We start from the raw sequence: 20,805 nt of genomic DNA, 5'->3' as shown, positions 1-20,805 counted from the left end.
AAAAAAAAAAGAGAATGATGTCTTATGTATGTTTCCAAGGTTTTTTTTTTTTGCTTTAACATTCCATGTAGTAAGTGGGGGGAAGATAGGGTTCAAAAAGATACCCAAGTAGCACTCACCCCCTTATTGGCAGCAATGCAGCATTCAGCCAGCCGTAGCCAGAGGCGAGGATTTGCATGATAAACCTGAACAGCTTCAATCAGACATTCGAAGGCAGCAAGAGGCCTTCCAATGTGAAGAAGCTGAATTCCACAGTTATACAGCAACTCATATCTCTTATTGGTTAGTAACGTACACATGGGTCTTCCTGAAAATTTTTTGCCTAGTGATAAAAATTAGATAAGAATACATCATTAGATTTAAAGTAATAGTAACCTTGAAAACATTTACTCCATTAAGTACTTAGACACTACCATGTTTAACACCAATAATCCTGATCTGAGTTATAATGGCTCTCAACAATGGTGGTCTCCATCCTCAACCCCACAAATATTCTCCAGAGTCATCTCAGTTGTCTATACTGGCAGAGCCAGAGATGTCTCTTCTCATTTGCCAGCTCCTCAGGCAACAAAGCTCCAGGAAGGCAAAGATAAGAGATGGGACCCACTCTCACTCCTTTGAACCTTATCCTACTTTTCTACATTTTTACTTTATTCTATTTTTTACTTTTATTTTTGTAGAGATGGGGGTCTCACTACGTTGCCCAGGCTGGTCTTGAACTCCTGGACTGAAGTGATCCACCTTGGCCTCCCCTAAATGTTGGGATTACAGGCATGAGCCATCTTGCCTAGCCAATATTTTTAGAGTCTGTATGAAGTTTCCACTTTTTAAAATTTTTGGCTGGGCTCAGTGGCTCACGCCTGTAATCCCAGCACTTTGGGAGGCCAAGGCGGGTGGATCACCTGAGGTCAGGAGTTCAAAACCAGCCTGGCCAACACAGTGAAACCCCTTCTCTACTAAAAATACAAAAATTAGCCAGGCATGGTGGCGCGTGCCTGTAGTCCCAGCTACTTGGGAGGCTGAGGCAGGAAAACTGCTTGAACCTGGGAGGTGGAGGATGCAGTGAGCCAAGATCACGCCACTGCACTCCAGCTTGGGAAACAGAGTGAGACTTCATCTCAAAAAAATAAAATAAAATAAAATAAAAATTTCATCTTGGTTAACCACTTTATTGCCATGTGTTATCATCTATTCAATGTTTCAGTCAACCTTGATTTATAATACATTTGGCATCAATTAAATAGGTTATTATTATTATTATTTTTGAGACAGAGTCTCGCTCTGTCGCCCAGGCTGGAGTGCAATGGTGCCATCTCGGATGACTGCAAGCTCCGCCTCCCAGGTTCACGCCATTCTCCTGCCTCAGCCTCCTGAGTATCTGGGACTACAGGTGCCTGCCACCATGCCTGGCTAAATTTTTTGTATTTTTTAGTAGAGACGGGGTTTCACAGTGTTAGCCAGGATGGTTTCGAACTCCTGACCTCGTGATCCGCCCGCCTTGGCCTCCCAAAGTGCTAGGATTACAGGCGTGAGCCACCACACCCGACCTAAATAGGTTATTATTTTTAAAAGCTAAATAATTGTTTGATTTTAGGCATTTCAGATCAAGGATCCATATGATAATGCATATTAAAGGATCAATGTGAGGAAATTGCTTAAAGACTGTCAGATGCTGCCAGTAGTATCACATGTAAAACTCTGCAAAGAATCTATAATAAGCCAGACACAGTGGCTCATGCTTGTAATTCCAGCACTTTGGAAGACTGAGGCGGGAGGATCACTTAAGCCCAGGAGTTCCAAACCAGCCTGGGCAACACAGCGAAACCTTATCTTTACAAAAAACACAAAAATTAGCCAGGTACAGTGGCATGTGTCTATAGTCCCAGCTACTCAGGAGGCTGAAGTGGAAGGGTCACTTGAGCCCAGGAGGCACAAGTTGAAATGAGCTGAAATCGCACCATTGCACTCCAGCTGGGTGACAGAGCTAGACTCTGTCTCAAAAAAAAAAAAAAAAAAAAAACTATAATAAACCTAGTTTGGCACAGTCATGTTGTGACTAATCAAACATTCTGTTACATAACACTACCATAGGGAATTTTTTCAAATCGATGAAAAATGGAATGCAACTTAAATTTCTGGAAAATTCAAAATTACTCTTAACATCTTGTTATTGCTATTCAAAGTAGCATTATCTATTAAAAATCCCCAGAGCCAAACTTGTTGGGTAAGATCAGAGTTAACTATATGTAAGCCTATATGGTGGGTATTTTAACCACATTCATGCTTTTTAAATCATGCTTTTCTGATGTAGTAAATACAAACTGTACCCCAGTACTGGGCTTACCCGGATCAGCGCTACCTGCACTGAGCTGTGCACAGACATTATCATTCTCCTGCAGAGCCTTTTTAAAGTAGAATATTCCCAAATTGTGCTTGCTCATGGCAAAATGGATGCAACCAAGGTTATTCCAGAACATGCATCTCAAGCATTCACCTGAAAAAAATGCAAATAAATTTGTCCACAGAAAAATTTTAATGTTGGTGTCCCTCAGACAAGAATTGGGCTTGTCTTGCATGAGTTAACACTGTTACCATTCCACTTACTTCCTAAAGAACAGTTCACAAGGTATTTGAAATTTAGGAAATATCTGAAAAATTTTAAAATTCCTTTTAAAATCTATTTTGTTAAAGTTCATAAAAATTATTTTTAAAAACCAGTCTTATTTTGTTAGTCTAATTTTGTACTGATTTTTTTTTTCCTTTTTAAAAACAATTTTTAAAATAGACGGGGTCTCACTATATTGCCTACCCTGGTTTCAAACTCCTGGGCTCAAGCAACACCTTCCACCTTGGCTTCCCAAAGTTCTGGGATTACAGGCATGAGCCACCATGCCCAGCTAATTTTTAGTAACTGTAGACAAATGATACAAAAATGCAAAAGACAAAATATGTTCATCAGTAATATAATGTATACGCATTGCATCCACCAATGAAATATTATGTAGAAATTAGAAACAAGGAAGCAAGTATATATGGAAACAACCAAAGTATATTAAGTGAATAGCAAGAATATATAGAAAAGAACAGAGTGAGGCTGGGTACGGTGGCTCACGCCTGTAATCCCAGCATTTTGGGAGGCTGAGGAAGGTGGATCACTTCGGGTCAGGAGTTCGAGATCAGCCCAGCCAACAAGGTGAAACGCCACCTCCACTAAAAACACAAAAATTAGCCGGGCATAGTGGAGGGCGCCTATAATCCCAGTTGCTCAGGAGGCTGAGGCAGGAGAATTGCTTGGGCCTGGGGGGCAGAGGCTGCAGTGAGCCGAGATCGCACCACTGCACTCCAACCTGGGTGACAGAGTAAGACTGTCTCAAAAAAAAAAAAAAGAACAGAACAGAGTATGCTTGTTAAACCGTAAGTCTCCACTGATTTTAATTTACACTTCTTTAAATACCATTGCAGCTAAGCATCTTCTCATGTTTGGGAATTTGTATTTTTCAGCCTGTGTTGCCTCTTCTTGTCTTTCACCCTTATTATTTTTTTTCTTTCTCTGAGACAGGGTCTCCCTTCTGTCGCCCAGGCTAGAGTGCGGTGGCATAATTAGGGCTCACTGCAGCCTCGACCTCCTGGGCTCAAGCAATCCTCATGCCTTGGCCTCCTAAGTACCTGGGACTACAGGCGTGGGCCACCATGCCCAGCTAATTTTTTAATTTTTTTGCAGAGATAGGGTCTCACTTTGTTGCCCAGGCTGGTCACAAACTCCTGGAATCAAGTGATCCTCCTGTCTCGACCTCCCAAAGTGCTGAAATTACAAGAGTGAGCACCATTCCTGCCCGATCTATTTCTTTATTTGGTTACAGATGTTTTTTCTGTTGGTTATTAGTTGTTTTGTATGTTATAGAAACCTTCTGTCACATCTGTTTCAAATATTCCTGCCCACCTCTGTTTGTCATCTGTTTTGTGACTTGGTTCAGTATGTGTGTGTTTACATTTTTAATCATAAAATGTTTAACATTTCAATGTGGTCAAATTTAGCAATGTTTTCTAAACTCTATGGTACTTAGATTTAGATTTTGGAAAATGTTTACTCAAGCCTTCCCCATCACAAAATTAAAATATTCATCCAAGTTTTGTCTTACTGCTTTTATTTATTTTTAAATGTTAATCCTTCATCTCTCTGAATTTTATTTTGGTGTAATGAAAGTAATCTAAGCGTTAATTTTTTTTCCTGAGACGGTGTCTCACTCTGTTGTGCAGTAGCGCAATTTCAGCTCACTGCAACTTCCACCTCCTGGGTTCATGCCATTCTCCTGCCTCAGCCTCCCCAGTAGCTGGGACTACAGGCACCCGCCACCCCACCTGGCTAATATTTTGTATTTTTAGTAGAGACGAGGTTTCACCATGTTAGCCAAGATGGTCTCGATCTCCTGGCCTCGTGATCTGCCCGCCTCAGCCTCCCAAACTGCTGCAATTACAGGTATGAGCCACCGCGCCCGGCCTTTAATATTTTTTTTCTAAACAGCTACCCAAACATTCTAAAACAACAGCCCTTAATGGTATAAAATGCCTGACTAGAATGACAAAATTAATAATCAGGATATTTAAGGTTTAGCACTAAAAGCTAAAGGTAATCTTCTGACATGTTTTTAAATTAAGCAACGACAATATTTAAAAAAGAAACACAAGGCTGAGCTTGGTGGCTCATGCCTGCAATCCCAGCATTTTGGAATCCTAAGTAGCTGGGATTTCAGGTGCACACCATCATGCCCAGCTAATTTTTGTATTTTGTGTAGAGATGGGGTTTCTCCATGTTGGCCAGGCTGGTCTTGAACTCCTGACCTCAAGTGATATGTTGGCCTCGGTCTCCCAACGTGCTGGGATTATAGGTGTGAGCCACCCTGCCTGACCATCTTTATTTATTATTTTCAGAGACAAGGCCTTGTTCTGTTGCCCAGGCTGGAGTGCAGTGGCATGATCATGATTCACTGTAGCCTCGAACTCCTGGTCCTCCTGCCTTGGTCTCCCAAAGCATTAGAATTACAGGCATGAGCCACCGCTTCCAGCTCCTGCCTCCAATTTAAAGACTGACAATGTCAATACTGATATCTACATCAAGAAAATCCTAAGCAAAAATTTCTCAAAGTATATTATCTTTTTAGTTTGAGGGATCATTGCATGTTGTGTTAGTGGACCTCTGAGGAGAAACTATGACAATGAAAACAAAACACTAAAATCGAGCAGAATTAGAAATGGGAATTTAGAAGAGAAATAATACCCACAAGAGAATTATAAGGAACAAAGTGCCTTTCTCCATCTTCCATCACTCCTGTGAACTGAAAGGGTAAATAGGGGAAGATCTGAGTATGTTTGCATGTGTATTCTGTGTGTGTATCTGAATAGAATCCAAAACAAAACAAGACAAAACAAACCAAAAAACATATTAATTGTCTGCATTTTAAACTTGAGGCAAAACATACATTTTCAACAGTTTATCCTCATTTCTTGAATAAGTGATTTTCCTTCTCCTGCCCCATCAAATACTGATGATATAAACCTAAATGACAGTCACAATTTTTACTTTCATGTTACCATTAATATCAAGGGATTTATAAGACTTTTAAAATAGAAGCAAGAATATGTAATAATACTTATTTTCCTAGCTTTATAGAAAGATTTTTGATATAGTTAATGATCTAAATAAGTCATATTAATTGGGTAAGTTACAGAAAAAAAATTATATTATTGACTGCCTTTATGGCAGAAAGAAATAAAAACATTATATTATTCACTTAAAAGATCTCACTTTTCTGGTACAGAGAGTAATTCACTAAAAAAAAAAAAAAAAAAAAAAAGAAAGAAAGAAAGAAAAAAAGTCTACTTTATAAAGCAAAAGTCCAAGGATCTTACAAAAACAAATTAAAGGGCCAGGTGCGGTGGCTCATGCCTGTAATCCCAGCACTTTGAGATGCTGAGGCGGGTGGGTCACTTGAGGTCAGGAGTTCGATACAGCCTGGGCAACATGGTAAAACCCTGTCTCTACCAAAAAAATGCAAAAATTAGCTGAGCATGTGGTGCGTGCCTGTAATCCCAGCTACTCAGGAGGCTGAGGTGGGAGAATTGCTTGAACCCGGGAGGGAGGTGGAGGTTGCAGTGAGCCAAGATGTTGTCACCACTGCACTCCAGCTTGGGCGACCAAGCAAGACTCTGTCAAAAAAAAAAAAAAGAAAGAAAGAAAGGAAGGAAGAAAGGGAAAAGAGGGAAGGAAGGAAGTGAAGGAGAGAGGGAAAAGAAAAGAAGGGAAAGAAGGAAGGAAGGGAGGGAGGGAAAAGAAAAGAAAAGAAAAGAAGGGAAAGAAGGAAGGAAGGAAGGAAGGAAGGAAGGAAGGAAGGAAGGAAGGAAGGAAGGAAGGAAGGAAGGAAGGAAGGAAGGAAGGGCAGGACGGCGGGCAAGTCAGGTTAAAGAAAAAAGAAAAGCTATCTGGGCCAGGCACAGTGGTGCACGCCTGTAATCCCAGTACTTTGGGAGACCGAGGTCAGCGGATCACTTGAGCCCAGGAGTTTGAGATCAGCTTGAGCAACATAATGAGACTTTGTTTCTATAATAAGTAAGCCAGGCATGATGGGTGCATGCCTACAGTCCCAGTTACCTGGGAGGCTGAGGTGGGAGGATCACTTGAGCTCAGGAGGTTGAGGCTGTAGTGAGCTGTGATTGTGGCACTGCACTCAGCCTGGGCGACAAAGCAAGACTATTTCAAAAAAAAAAAAAAAAAAAAAAAAGAAGGTGCGGGGAGGGGAGGAAAGCGATCCAACCCAGAAAAGTAAAAAAAGGAAAGAAAGCAAAGTAAAAGTAAGAAGTAATGAGGTTTCTTCTAAAGTAGAAACAGGATGGAAATTTTTGCAGTAGAAATATTAAAACATTTTCATTAAAAAATGAGCATAAATCACTCGAAAGACTGGGTGTTGGGAGCTGGACAAGCAAGAAGGGGTAGAAGAGTCAGGCAAAAAAAGTTAAAATTTCACAATTTTCTTTTACCTGTTTTCATGAATCCTGGATGCTCAGCAATGTTTGAACTATTTAATAGCTTCACGGCTTTTCGATAATTACCTCTTAAGTACTCAAAATTGCTTTTAAGAAAGAGAGAGGGTGCAGACTGTAGAGAAAATATAAAAGTTACTGATAATTTGTTTTCAGATGCCTAATGTAAGATCTTAATTATACTGTTGTACTGACATGTGTTCAAAACCATAAATGAATTAAGTCATAGTCACAAAAAACTATATAGTCTCTAAATGTTTCATTGCTCTCACAATCTAAAAAATTGAACCTGTCAGAGAGCACTTTGTAAAAAGAATTACTAAGGGTCCACCTGAAAAAATAAATATAGATATATGTATATGTATAAGAATACAGTCTGGGCCAGGCACGGTGGCTCACGCCTGTAATCTCAGCACTTTGGGAGGCCGAGGCGGGCGGATCATGAGGTCAGGAGATCGAGACTATCCTGGCTAACACGGTGAAACCCAGTCTCTACTAAAAATACAAAAAATTAGCCGGGCATGGTGGCGGGCGCCTGTAGTCCCAGCTACTCGGGAGGCTCTGGCAGGAGAATGGCGTGAACCTGGGAGGCGGAGCTTGCAGTGAGCCGAGATCCGGCCACTGCACTCCAGCCTGGGTGACAGAGCGAGACTCTGTCTCAAAAAAAAAAAAAAAAAATACAGTCTGTAGATTATCAACTGATTGTGTTCATCTACTATACGACTAACTGAAAACCAATTTGACAGCACAATCTATGTCCTTCATTTTAATAGTTATTAGAGAGACTGGTGATCTTTCTTACTTTCTAGGATACAAATGCACCTTTCATTAGCACCTACAGAGATATAAATAATCAAATACGTTTCCAAATAGGAAAAAAAAAGTGTCATTCTACAAATGGAAGAATTTTTCAACAGAATGCCTTATTGGCAAGCACTAATCTTGCTGTTTCAAAGATCACATTTTGAATAGTAGATCACTTTTCACTTCTCCTAAGAATCCTCATGGTGGAGGACCCTCTAGATAGTACTACCTGTTTAGAGTACAAAAGCATGCAGAGAGCTCTGGAGACTAAACATCCATCCAGGAGGACATCTGGAATCCTGATTGATTGATTGATTGACTGAGACGGAGTCTTGCTCTGTCGCCCAGGCTGGAGTACAGTGACACGATCTCAGCTCACTGCAACCTCCACCTCCTGGGTTCAAATAACTCTCCTGCCTCAGCCTCCTGAGTAGCTGGGATTACAGGCATGCGCCACCACGCCAGGCTAATTCTCCTGCCTCAGCCTCCTGAGTAGCTGGGACTATAGGCGCATGCCACCACACCCGGCTAATTTTCGTATTTTTAGTAGAGGTGGGGTTTCACCATGTTGGTCAGGCTGGTCTCGAACTCCTGACTTTGGGATCTGCCTGCCTCAGCCTCCCAAAGGGCTGGGATTACAGGCGTGAGCCACCGTGCTCGGCCTAATTTTTTTATTTTAGTAGAGATGGGGCTTCCCCATGTCGGCCAGGCTGGTCTCGAACCCCTGACCTCAGGTGATTTGCCTGCTTCAGCCTTCTGAAGAGCTGGGATTACAGGCATCAGCCATCACACCTGGCCTATGTATTCACTTACTTTAGCAACAGGCTTTCCTTCTAAATCCTAGTTTATCCTTTGCTCTGCCTCCCGCCCATCCCAAAGTTCTGGTCACTAAGGAAACAAGGGCTTTCAGCACTTATCCTTAGTGGTGGCTATTCCTTCTGAAGTTTTCACTGATTTAGGATGACTATTACACTGAATTATAATAATTTCCATTTGTCTTTCCTCTATGACTATGGTCTCCTTTAAAGCAGGAATTATGTCTTTTATCATTTAAAAAAAAGGTTTGATAATGGCTGGCTGGCTGGCTCACTGGGCTTCTCCCTCTTAGGCTCAGGTCTAGGCCACAATTGTTATAAAAAGTCACTAGCATATTAACTAACTCAGTGACTAATCTGGATCCTGCCTGAGATTTTTAACCATATTTTCTCATGGCTTTATACTTCTAAATTTATAGTTTTCCTAGAAGCATCAAGATTGTTCACAATTTTGTTTCTTTCCTACACCATCTTAAAAATTATCAATGAAAGATTAGGGTGGAGGGAGTGGAAGGAAGAAGTAATTCTATCTCAAATAATTTAGTACTAGTTAAATTGAAGGTACTGTCAAGCCAAAAGTCATTTGGAAGGGGCAGGTTTTGGCTACAACTTGACTGTTGGATTTTTAATAAAAAAAATTTTTTTTTTTGGACATGGTCTTACCCTGTCACCCAGGTTAGCCTGCAATGGCACAATCTCAGCTCACTGCAACTTCTGCTTCCCGGGTTCAAGCGATCCTCCCACTTCAGCCTCCCCAGTGGCTCAGTGGCTGGGACTACAGGCACACACCACCACACCGGCTAATTGTTGTATTTTTAGTAGAGACAGGGTCTCATCATGTTGGTCAGGCTGGTCTTGAACTCCTGACCTCAGGTGATCCTCCCACCTCAGCCTCCCAAAGTGCTGGGATTACAGGTGAGTCACCATGCCTGGCCATAAATGTTTTGAGTATAATACTAAAAAATTCTAAAATAACCTAAATGTCTAATATTAGCAAAATGTTTAAGTGAATTGTGATAAACCAGTCACAGAACAATAGGCAGTTATTTAAAATGGTGGTTTTGAAGGTTACATAAAATAGAAAAGTGCTTGTTGTAATTTTAACTAAAAAAAAATTAAACTACAGACACAGTATTATTACTACTTCCCAACTTTAAAATAGCAAGGTTCATATCTGGCAGTATATATAATAGACTAAGATAAATTATGTAAAACTGACAAATACCCATAGTCTAAATAAGAAAGACACAAATTGAAAAACAAAAGTACAGAAGAAACTTACATTTCCAGCTGTATTCATGACTGACTTGATTTCCCTTTTACATGCTTTCAGAGACTTCATTTGGATATAAGCTCGTACTTTGTACTGTCAAAGTGAAAATGTTACTACGTTAAGACTATGGTAGATTTACATAAAGTTTTACTTTCTAGTTAGGAAAATTAAACCCAATGTATTTACAACATAGTTATACTAATTACTTGCTAAAACAAGTTTGCAATTTTAGAAAATATGCTATTTTCACTGTACTCTTTGAATATACTTCAAAATACTAAAATCATGGTAGAATAAAAACTTGGCCAGGTGTGGTGGCTCACGCCTGTAATCCCAGTACTTCGGGAGGCTGAGGCAGGTGGATCACCTGAGGTCAGGAGTTTGAGACCAGCCTGGCCAACATGGTGAAACCCTGTCTCTACTAAAAATACAAAAAATTATCTAGGTGTGGTGACGCACGACTGTAATCCCAGCTACTCAGGAAGGCTGAGGCAGGAGAATCACTTGAACCTGGGAGGCGGAGGTTGCAGTGACCCGAGATTGCGCCACTGCACTGCAGCTTGGGTGACACAGCGAGACTCCGTCTCAAAAAACAAACAAAAAACTTAAATACTCAAGTTCCAGGCAAAAATCCTATCAATCCTCTTCTGCACATGGCTAATGATGACTTTTTAAAATTCCAGTTGATTTTATCATGCAGTACATTCCCATGCCATTTCTCTCAAACTTTATTTATAGAGCAATTTAAATAAATTATATTATCCTCTTAAGCAAAATATATTTACGATAAATGTGCTTCTAAACTACAATACTTCAAAAGACAAACAAATATATGCACCTTGAATTACTGACTGCTTCCAATGATCTATCTCATTGCTTCATTTGTCCTAACTACAATTAAATGTATGTGATATATTGCCCCCCTTTAAAATTTACACTACCTGATGTATCTTTGATTTTGCAGCTTCTATTAGAGCTCCACTTTCAGCTTTATGATTAGATCCATCTTTGTTGTTGTTATTACCAGTCTGCAGGGTGATGAGACAAAGTTTATCAAAATTAAATATTTTGACCACAATTTAAATCAGTGATTTCCAAGTGAGGTAACCTAAATTACCTAGAGAGCATTTTCAAAATGTAGAATTTGTGGGGCATGGTGGTTCACGCCTGTAATCTCAGCACTTTGGAAGGCTGAGGTGGGCGGATCACTTGAGCCCAGGAGATCGAGACCAGCTTGAGTAACATGGCAAAATCCCATCTCTACAAATACAAAAATTAGCTGGGCACGGTGGCATGTACCTGCAGTCCCAGCTACTCAGGAAGCTGAGGTGGGAAGACTGCCTGAGCCCAGGAGATTAAGGCTGCAGTGAGCCGTGACTGTGCTACTATACTCCAGCCTGAGGTGGCAGAGTAAGACCCTGTCTTTAAAAAATGCAGAATCCCAGGTCCCACTCCTAGAGACTGAGGTTCAGTAGTCTAGAGTGGGTGACAGGAAGCCCTACTCGTGAGAAGCTCACAGTAGAACGTAATGAACGTAACGTAATGATGAGCTGGTTTTATTTATTTACTAAGTTTAATTTTTCATAGAGACAGGGGTCTCCCTATGTTGCCCATGCTCATGTCAAACTCCTGGGCTCAACTGATTCAAAGTGCAATCACTTTGTAACAGTCTTGCATAGGGTTAAATATAGAGTTAAGATACCATATAACCCAGTGATTCTACTCCTAAATATTATATCCAAGATAATTGAAAACATATATCCCTACAAAATTTTTACATGAATGTTCATAGAAGCACTATATATAATAACCAAAAAGTAGAAAAGAACCCAAATGTCCACCAACTTATAAAGAAAATTTTAAAATGTGGCATATTCATATAATGAATGGAATATTATTCAGCCACAAAAGGCATGAAATACATGGAAAAAAAAAAGTATATGCTACAATATGGATGAAGCTTGAAAGCATTATACTAAGTAAAAAAAACCAGTCACAAATGGCTGCATATTATGATTCCATTCGTATATAATGTCCAGACGGTAAATCCAGAGACAGTAAGTAGATTAATGGCTGCTTAGGGCTCAGGAAAGGGGGAAATAGGGAGTGACTGCAAATGGTACAGGGTTTCTTTTTGGGGTGATAAAAATATTTTGAAATTAGATAGTAGTAATGGTTGTACAAATGCGAGTACACTCAAAACTACTAAACTCTACACTTTAAAATGGTAAAGCTTATAATATGCAAATTGTATCTTAAAGCTGTTAACAGTTCATAATCACAAATATTAATATTTTGTTTTCTCCTTTTCAATCCAGTAAACCAACAGAGAGAATTAATCATATTTTAGATTTTAGTCTGATTACCTTTAAACACTCACCTCATTCTTTCCATTTTTGTTATTGTTACCCTGTGAAATCATTTTTTCTAGGACAGCAAGAAGATGCAAAGCTTTCTCAGCTTGGTAGGTCAATATATACAGGTCTACAAGCAAAAAACACACTGCTTGGGCAAATTTTTCTTCTGGGAGAAAAAAGCACAGGAAAAGAATAGTCACAATCTAAAGTAAAGCACACATCTCAGACCACCCTCCAAACAAGGATACAAAGCTTTAAATAGCAAAGCATAGATCTTTACTCAAATGAATGCATATCACCTAGAGCTATGAATGAGAGCAACTTGCAATGTCAACAATGTCATTTTATTAGGCATTGCAAGGCCTCTCATTTCAGAAATTCCAGTGATTAAATCTTCCTTGGGAAAATATCTACTAAACACTAGCACATGTAATGAGGAAATTACTTTAGGCGGAAAGAAACCTGAATTCCAATAGAGGTTAAGCATTCTTAACCTGAAATGTTGAAATCTGAAATTTGTAATCCTCCAAAATTCAAAACTTTTTTTTTTGTTTTTGAGATGGTGTCTCACTTTGTCACCCAGGCTGGAGTGCAGTGTTGCAATCTTGGCTTACTGCAATCTCTGCCTACAAGGCTCAAGAGATCCTTTCACCTTAGCCTCCTGAGCAGCTGGGACCACAAACATGTGCCAGCATGCCTGGCTAATTTTTTCATAGAGACAGGGTTTCACTATGTTGCCCAGGCTGGTCTCAAGCTCCTGAGCTCAAGTGATCCACCCACCTTGGCCTCACAAAGTACTGGGATTACAGGTGTGAGCCACTGTGTCCAGCCTCAAAATCCAAAACTTTTTGAGCCTGTGGCTACTTCTGATTTTATTTCCTATTATCCTCCCCACCTAGCTCCAGTCACGATGACCTTGCTGCTATTGCTCTCACCAAACACAGCCTCTCACTTCAGGTCTTCTCCATATCCCATTACCTCCAGTGGGAATGCTTTCTCTCTAAACAGCAGCAAGGCTAACGTCCTTTCTTTATTCAGGTCTCATTTCAAATATCATCTCATCCCAGGCCTTGCTTGATTACCTTACTTAAAAGATCCCCACTCAATCTCTATATTCTCATTCAATTTTAGCTTTACTTCACAACATTCAATATACATCCAGCCCCCTGTATCTGTGGGTTCTGCACCCACAGATTCAACCAACCTCTGATTGAAAATATTAAAAGAAAAAAAAAGAGTTGTTGCATCTGCAATGAACATGTACAGACATTTTTCCCGTCATTGTTCCCTAAACAATACGGTATGAAAACATTTTCATAGCATTTACAGTGTATTGGGTATTATAAGTAATCTAGAGATTATTTAAAATGTACAGGAGGATGTACACAGACTATATGTAAATACTACAGCATTTTATATAAGGGATTTAAGTATCAGCAGATTTTGGTATCTGAGGAAGGGTGTCCTAGAACCAATCTCCCTTGAATACCAAGGGATGGCTGTTTTTTTATTATGTTGCTTTCTCTCCCATTAGAATAGAAGCTTAACGGGGGTAAAGAGTTTCTGTATTTCATTCACTGCATTATCTCTAGACCCAGAACAGTGTCTGGCCCTCAGTATTGGCCCATGTCCTCAATTAGTATATGTTGTATGAAGAATCTGAGTACTGGCCAGGCACGGTGGTTCACACCTGTAATCCCAGCACACTGGGAGGCCAAGGTGGGTGGATTGCTTGAGCCCAGGAGTTCTAGACCAGCCTTGGCTACATGGCGAAACCCAGTCTCTGCAAAAAAACACAAAAATTAGCTGGGTGTGGTGGCGCGTTCACTGTAATCCCAGCTACTCAAGAGGCTGGGGTGGGAGGATCACTTGGGCCTGAGAGGTGGAAGTTGCAGTGAGTGGAGATCACACCATTGTACTCTAGCCTGGGCAACAGAAAGAGACCCCATCTCAAAAAAAAAAAAAAAAAAAAAAAGGAAGAAGCTGAGTAGTTATGATTCTAAGTTTGACACTGTAGAAAAGGCAAAACTATAGAGAGAGTAAAAAGATCAGTGGTTATAGGTAGAAAGGGAATTAACAGGCACAACACAGAATTCTTAGGGCAGTGAAAAATACTCTGTATGATACTATAATGAATACATTTGTCCAGACACATAGAACATACAACACCAAGAGTGAACCCTAACGTAAATTATGAACTTTGCATGACTATGAGGTATCAATGTAGGTTTATCAATTATAACAAATGCACCACACTGTTGGGGGATAATGGTAATGAGAGAGGCTATGGATGTGTTGGGGCAGAGGACACATGAGAAATCTCTGTACTTTCCTCTTGGTTTTGCTGTAAATCTAAACCTTCTCTAAAAAATAGTCTTTAAAAAAATCCAAGCAGTAAAAGTTAAAAAAAACAAAAAAAAGCCATAATATTTTCAAAGAAAAATGGATGTGAATACTGACGAGTTGATTACTATTAATATATTCTGTTCAGCCACAGTGCAGATTAACAGGATTTCATGAATTCCGGAAATTCTTTTTTTTTTTTTTGAGAACAAGCTTTGCTCTTGTTGCCCAGGCTGGAGTACAGTGGTGCGATCTCAGCTCACTGCAACCTCCGCCTCCCGGGTTCAAGTGATCCTCCTGCCTCAGCCTTCCTGAGTAGCTGGGATTACAGGCATGCACCACCACGCCCGGCTAATTTTGTATTTTTAGTAGAGATGGGGTTTCCCCATGTTGGTCAGGCTGGTCTCGAACTCAGACGATCCACCCGCCTTGGCCTCCCGAAGTGCTGGGATTACCGCACCTGGCTGAATTCCGGAAATTCTAAGAAGCATCAATAACAGTAACTTTATAGAAAAATGTGTACAGTCCTAAAAGTGTAACTCTGATTTCTAGCTATATAGAAGGACCTGGTCACTAATTACATAATCCCTTACCACTGCTGTCTCTCCTGCCCAGTCTGTCCAGCTACCAAGCTCTTAGGATTGAGGGAAAGAAGAGAAGCACCTCAAAATGGCTCTTTGGAGCTGTTCAACCACTGTCAGCAAAAGGGGACTCTCTACCTCCTCCCAAAGCACCACAGAGTGCTATCACACCCCACCACTTGTCCTGTGGTAACCACATCAGCAATCAGGCGTTCCTGATAAATTAGGAATTCTCATTTGTGTTTTGGATGTAAAAGAAAGCAATCATGAAAAAAAAAAAAAGACAAAAATCTAACTCACAAATGGAATTTGACTGCTTGTGGGCTAGAAACCAACAGCCCTCTCTAACAACCATTTCCTGGGTCCAGCTTTCTCCTTTGCTCTTCTTTTTTCCTTTGCCCTTACTTTTCTTGCTACTCCTCCTTGAGGTTAGTAAGCGAATTAAGATAGCAAAAAAACTAACACTGTTCTATACTTCCTACTCCATAACTACCGCCAAAAATTTCAGTTAGGCAATAGGCAAAAATGAAATATCTCACTGTCCCCTAACATTCCAAAATGCTACTTCCTTAACGTACTAAAGAAAGAAAGGATCAGGTATAATAAAATAGCGTTTAAACAGCAAAACCCCCACAAACATCACTAAGTGTTTTCAATACTTTCCAACAGCATTTTTAACAGTTATCTTCAAAATTTGGGAAAGGACACTCAAAGAAAACCTGGATTATATTTTTATCTTTTCTAACCATTAAGCAAAGCTGATATGGTTTTTCTTTTTTTCTTTGAATATTGACATGGACTTCTCAGATTTAGGTTATCTAGGTAAAAGTACCAGAGAACTTTGCAAGTATAGGGAAGATAGGGAAATTTTTGACTTGACAGATAACATACCAAAAGGCTCTATGAACTGATAAAGTTTTTCACCAACTGATATGGCTTCTGTATACTGCCGCAGATGATAAAGAATGACTGCTTGATTATAGTACAACATGCTGTTTTCAACATCATCTAATCCATCCATTTCTTCAACAGCTGAGTGGACCTATAAAGCAATCAACAGAGATTATATTTTAACAACATTAAGGAAATAAAAAGCAAAAGTGAAATAATTCACATGAATAAAAAGGAACACAGGCCAACATTCTTATTCTGAATTTTTCCATACTTTCAACACTATCTTTAGATTTTAATTACTCTCACATACTAAAAATTATTTTCATTCTTCTATGCCACACATAATAAAATTTTTAAACGTTTTGATGAGACTTTATTAAGTACCCAGCACATGGCTAGACAATTATCTTCCTTGTCACTGTGAAGCTATCTTCCCTGTTTCAATTGGTAACAGGGCTTCTGTGCAGGATGCCCACCTCCTAGTCTCACGACCTACAAGAGGCTACACCAGGCACGCAACAAACTCAAAATGACCTTTCCCATAAATATGTCACGTAATATTCATAGTTTGATTTCATTTTGTAAAAACTTAGGTAAAATTTAAATGTTAATAACAGCTGGCCAGGCATGGCAGCTCATGTCTGTAATCCCAGCACTTTGGGAGGCCGGGGCACGCAGAACACTTGAGGTCAGAAGTTCGAGACCAGCTTAGTCAACATGGTGAACCCCGTCTCAACTAAAAATACAAAAAAAAAAAAATGCTGGGTGTGGTGGCACGCGCCTGTAGTCCCAGCTACTCAGGAGGCTGAGGGAGGAGACTTGCTTGAATCCAAAAGGCAGAAGCTGCAGTGAGCCAAGATCACATCACTGCACTCCAGCCTGGGCAATATAGTGAAACTCTGTATCAAACAAAACAAAACGAAAATAGTTAACTATTTACCATGTGCCAGACGTGTTATGTTAAAATTTTTACAGGTTAATCCTCACCGTACCACAAGGTCATACATAATTTTTTTTTTTTTGAGATGGAGTCACCCAGGCTGGAGTGCAGTAGCACAAACTCAGCTCAGTGCAACCTCCACCTCCGGGGTTCAAGTGATTCTCCTGCCTTAGCCTCCTGAGTAGCTGGGACTACAGGCACACGCCACGACACCTGGCTAATTTTGTATTTTTAGTAGAGATGGAGTTTCACCATATTGGCCAGGCTGGTCTTGAACTCCTGACCTCAGGCGATCTGCCCACCTCGGTCTCCCAAAGTGCTTGGATTACAGGCATGAGCCACTGCACCTGGCCAAGGACATAAATAATTTCATTTCCACTTTATACATAAGGAAATCAGCACAGGAAACTTAATTATCTTACCCAAGACCATAGGGCTAGAAAGTATATTTTCAGGTTTTGTTCCCATAAAAAAGAATAGATTTTTTAAAGTACTCAATAACAAAAATACATTGTTGCACACATGATGGTTAGAAAAGGCTTTTATGGGCTTCACTAAAGGCTAACATCCGTAACTGACACCAAAAGAAAAAACAAAAAGCATGACACTTTGCATTCTGAAACTGTATACCCCCTTCTGTAAGCTGTAGCAACAGGTTTTTAAATTTTAATCAAGCTTTACAACCATTGCACAATTCCATATAACACATGAAATTGGATGTCTACCTGTATTAAAACTAACCTTTGCCATTATGAAGATTGCAATAAATTATTGTTCAATATTAAGTAATTAATTCTAAGACCAACACTTCCTTAGAACTCTGATACACAGTACATGGATTTAGCAGCCTTGGTTTGACTAATGGCAAGGAACCTGAAGGTTCACAACACACAGTGATTTGTAAATTTTGTAACTGGACTTCAACAGACATCAATCACCCATGTGGTTAAGCTTGACACGATTCAAATGTTAGCAAGTGGTCTTAGCTGACCAACAACATGTGCATCTCAATGAGTTTGGGAACTCTTTATAATCTTCACTTATCAAGTCACTATCTTAAAGAGATTAAAAACAGTATCTTCAAACAGTGAAAACTCAATTTCCAAAGGCAACTCTTTCTGTAGTTAGGTAATGGAGACAGAATGAGTTAAGAGTTTAGCCAGAAAAGCTTTTAGATAAACTATGACGTTTTGGATTCAGCAATGGTTGAATAATTATCACATGAATAACTTTGCCACATATTCTATGACTCACCTAAATAGTCTAGTAATTGCTCCAGTCAAAAGAAAAACTACTCATTAAGTGAAATTAGACGTTTGTTAATTAAAATGGAATAGGTTGAAAAAGGATGTCACTGTGCCCAAGACATGTGACTGTGAACAGAAGTATGATTTAAAGAAGCCAGTAACCACAAGTACAAACACTTCTAGGAAACTCAAGAGTTGGAAGGCCCTAACAAACCTTATAAACAATAAAAGCTAGTGAAAGAACTTCACAAAGTTTTTTTGGCCTAACTGGAAGTTTGCAGGAATTTCCTATTCAAAAAAAGTTTAAAAGCTGAACTTGTTCTCAAAAACCAAACAAATCTGTCCTGGAAGAAACTGTCTATGGGGTCATAGGGTGCATGTACTAGATTACCAGTAAGCACCATTTTTCCTTTGATTCCGGAATACCAGATAAAGTCATCAGTAATAATACTGGAGTAATGAGGAAACATGAGGACATACGAATTTATGAAGACTGAGACAGGTAGGAGAACAGGCGCAAGAGTCAGAAGGCCTGGTTTAAATCTGGTCTTCCCCTTCCTAGTTGTATAAATTTAAATTAGACTTCCTAAACCCTGGTTTTAAAACTGAGACAATAAGCACCTACTGCCTCAAGAGTTGAATGTGAGGATTATATGAGATAAGGCATAAAAAGCACTTAATACAGAATTTGGCACCAAGTATGCATTCAATAAATGGTAGCTGTTATTCTCATTTTTGAATTTTTTTTTTTTTTTGAGATGGAGTCTCACTCTGTCACCCAGGCTGGAGTGCAGTGGCATGCTCTTGGCTCACTGCAAGCTGCGCCTTTCAGGTTCACGCCATTCTCCTGCCTCAGCCTCCCGTGTAGCTGGGACTACAGGCGCCCACCACCACGCCCGGCTAATTTTTTGTATTTTTAGTAGAGATGGAGTTTCACCATGTTAGCCAGGATGGTCTTGATCTCCTGACCTCGTGATCCACCCGCCTCTGCCTCCCAAAGTGCTGGGATTACAGGCTTGAGCCACCGTGCCTGGCCTCATTTTTGAATTTTAATGGGGTTTTAAAATTACTTTATGCCTATAAAGGTTTATAGAGAGCCTGAAGGAACCACTTGCTTCTACCTGTGTCACACTTCAGGGTGATACGATACAGTATCGTGGTACTCATGATTACAGGGAAGATCTCATGACTCCCTAACAGCATGAAACAGTAACTAAAATTACAGGCTCTAGAGTTAAACACAACTGAGTTCATGTAGCTCTTACTACTCAAAAACTTTGTGTCTTTGGATAATTTATACAGCTATCTGTGCCTTGGCCTTCCCATTTTTAAAATAAGAAAAATCATATAGTTATTTCACAGGGCTACTGAGAAGAACAAATGAGAAGTTGCATCCAAGGTTCTTGGCAGTGCCCTGTCACACAGTGAACACTTAACTTATGCTAGCTGATCCTATCAGCATCATCACTGTTATCAGCCCTCTTGAATACCAAAAGTCTAGCCCCAGGATTCAATAAACATTGGGTTATAACCAGACCAATCCGCAATTCAAGCCCCAAACCAGATATAAAGCAGAATATCTTCTATTTAATCAATCATCTCCTGATCCAAATGCTAAAACAACTTGACATTAGGATTAATCATATTTTTGTAATCATAAACAAGATATATCTCCATAGCTAAGCTTCTTCATATAGTTCTTTCTCAAAATTTCAAAGCTCATTCGAATTTGGTATATTAGTCTATTCTGTTCAAGTTAATTAAAACCCCAATTAAAAAAAATTACACAACATACCTTTTATCTCCTGGAATAATAATTTTATGGAAATAAAATTAATGCTAACAAATGTTTCAGACAAGAAATACCAGACAAATCACATTTATTTTCCTTAACTATTTGTATTTGATAAATTAAAGAACAGAACAATATTTTTTATAGTTAAATTCATTTGTGTATCACCTGATTCTTCAGCTGGTTAAGTGTTTGTCTCAAATTATCTGTTGTTGTTTGGTTACTTTTAAAAAACTCAGCTACTGCTGTATTCAAAATTATTTTATAATCATCTTTGTTTATATCTTGTAGACAGGCAAGGTGTTGTAGACAGGCATCATAATTTCCAGACTAAAAAAAAAAAAAACCACACACACACACACAAAATTACATACCAGCTTTAAGAACAGTGTATCATTCCAAATACATTTCATTCATCTTTATCTTAAAAGTTCTTAAAAAGAAAGATGTAGTTTCCCTACATATACTAATCAAAGTCACTAGATAAAGCAATATTCATGTCAGTTAAGAAACTGTGGATATTTACTTCCTAAGACTCAAAACCCTGACATTGACACATATATGACACATATATTGATATGATAAATATGTTGGTATATACACATAGTGCTAGCAGGGTATTAATGGCTGAGGCTAGTCAAGAAAGGTAATATAATCACTCCAAATTTTATTTTCTAGTAAATATATTTCGAATACCCAAGCGTTAAGTTCTTCTGCTTACATG

General features: G+C 39.4%; 1 protein-coding gene across 8 annotated transcripts in view; it reads right to left on the bottom strand.

Annotated features, from left to right (window-relative positions):
* CNOT10 (CCR4-NOT transcription complex subunit 10) overlaps positions 1–20,805 on the bottom strand; it is a 98,003-nt gene that overhangs the window by 53,360 nt on the left and 23,838 nt on the right. For 5 of the 8 annotated variants that reach the window (XM_003895222.2, XM_021934937.2, XM_021934935.2 and 2 more), the window contains exons 3-10: positions 20,250–20,411; positions 16,100–16,250; positions 12,308–12,450; positions 10,869–10,955; positions 9,937–10,020; positions 7,033–7,150; positions 2,345–2,494; positions 120–322 (exon numbers count right to left, since the gene is read on the bottom strand). In XM_003895222.2, the coding sequence (XP_003895271.1) occupies positions 120–322; positions 2,345–2,494; positions 7,033–7,150; positions 9,937–10,020; positions 10,869–10,955; positions 12,308–12,450; positions 16,100–16,250; positions 20,250–20,411 (1,098 nt within the window). The remainder of the gene's footprint in view (positions 1–119; positions 323–2,344; positions 2,495–7,032; positions 7,151–9,936; positions 10,021–10,868; positions 10,956–12,307; positions 12,451–16,099; positions 16,251–20,249; positions 20,412–20,805) is intronic. The other 3 variants (XM_021934938.2, XM_021934939.2, XM_021934936.2) reach the window with 1 other exon arrangement.

The sequence above is a fragment of the Papio anubis genome, chromosome 2 (assembly GCF_008728515.1).
Source record: "Papio anubis isolate 15944 chromosome 2, Panubis1.0, whole genome shotgun sequence".
Taxonomy (NCBI): domain Eukaryota; kingdom Metazoa; phylum Chordata; class Mammalia; order Primates; family Cercopithecidae; genus Papio; species Papio anubis.
The sequence above is the reverse complement of the archived record's forward strand: the minus strand, read 5'-3'. Positions and strand labels throughout refer to the sequence as shown.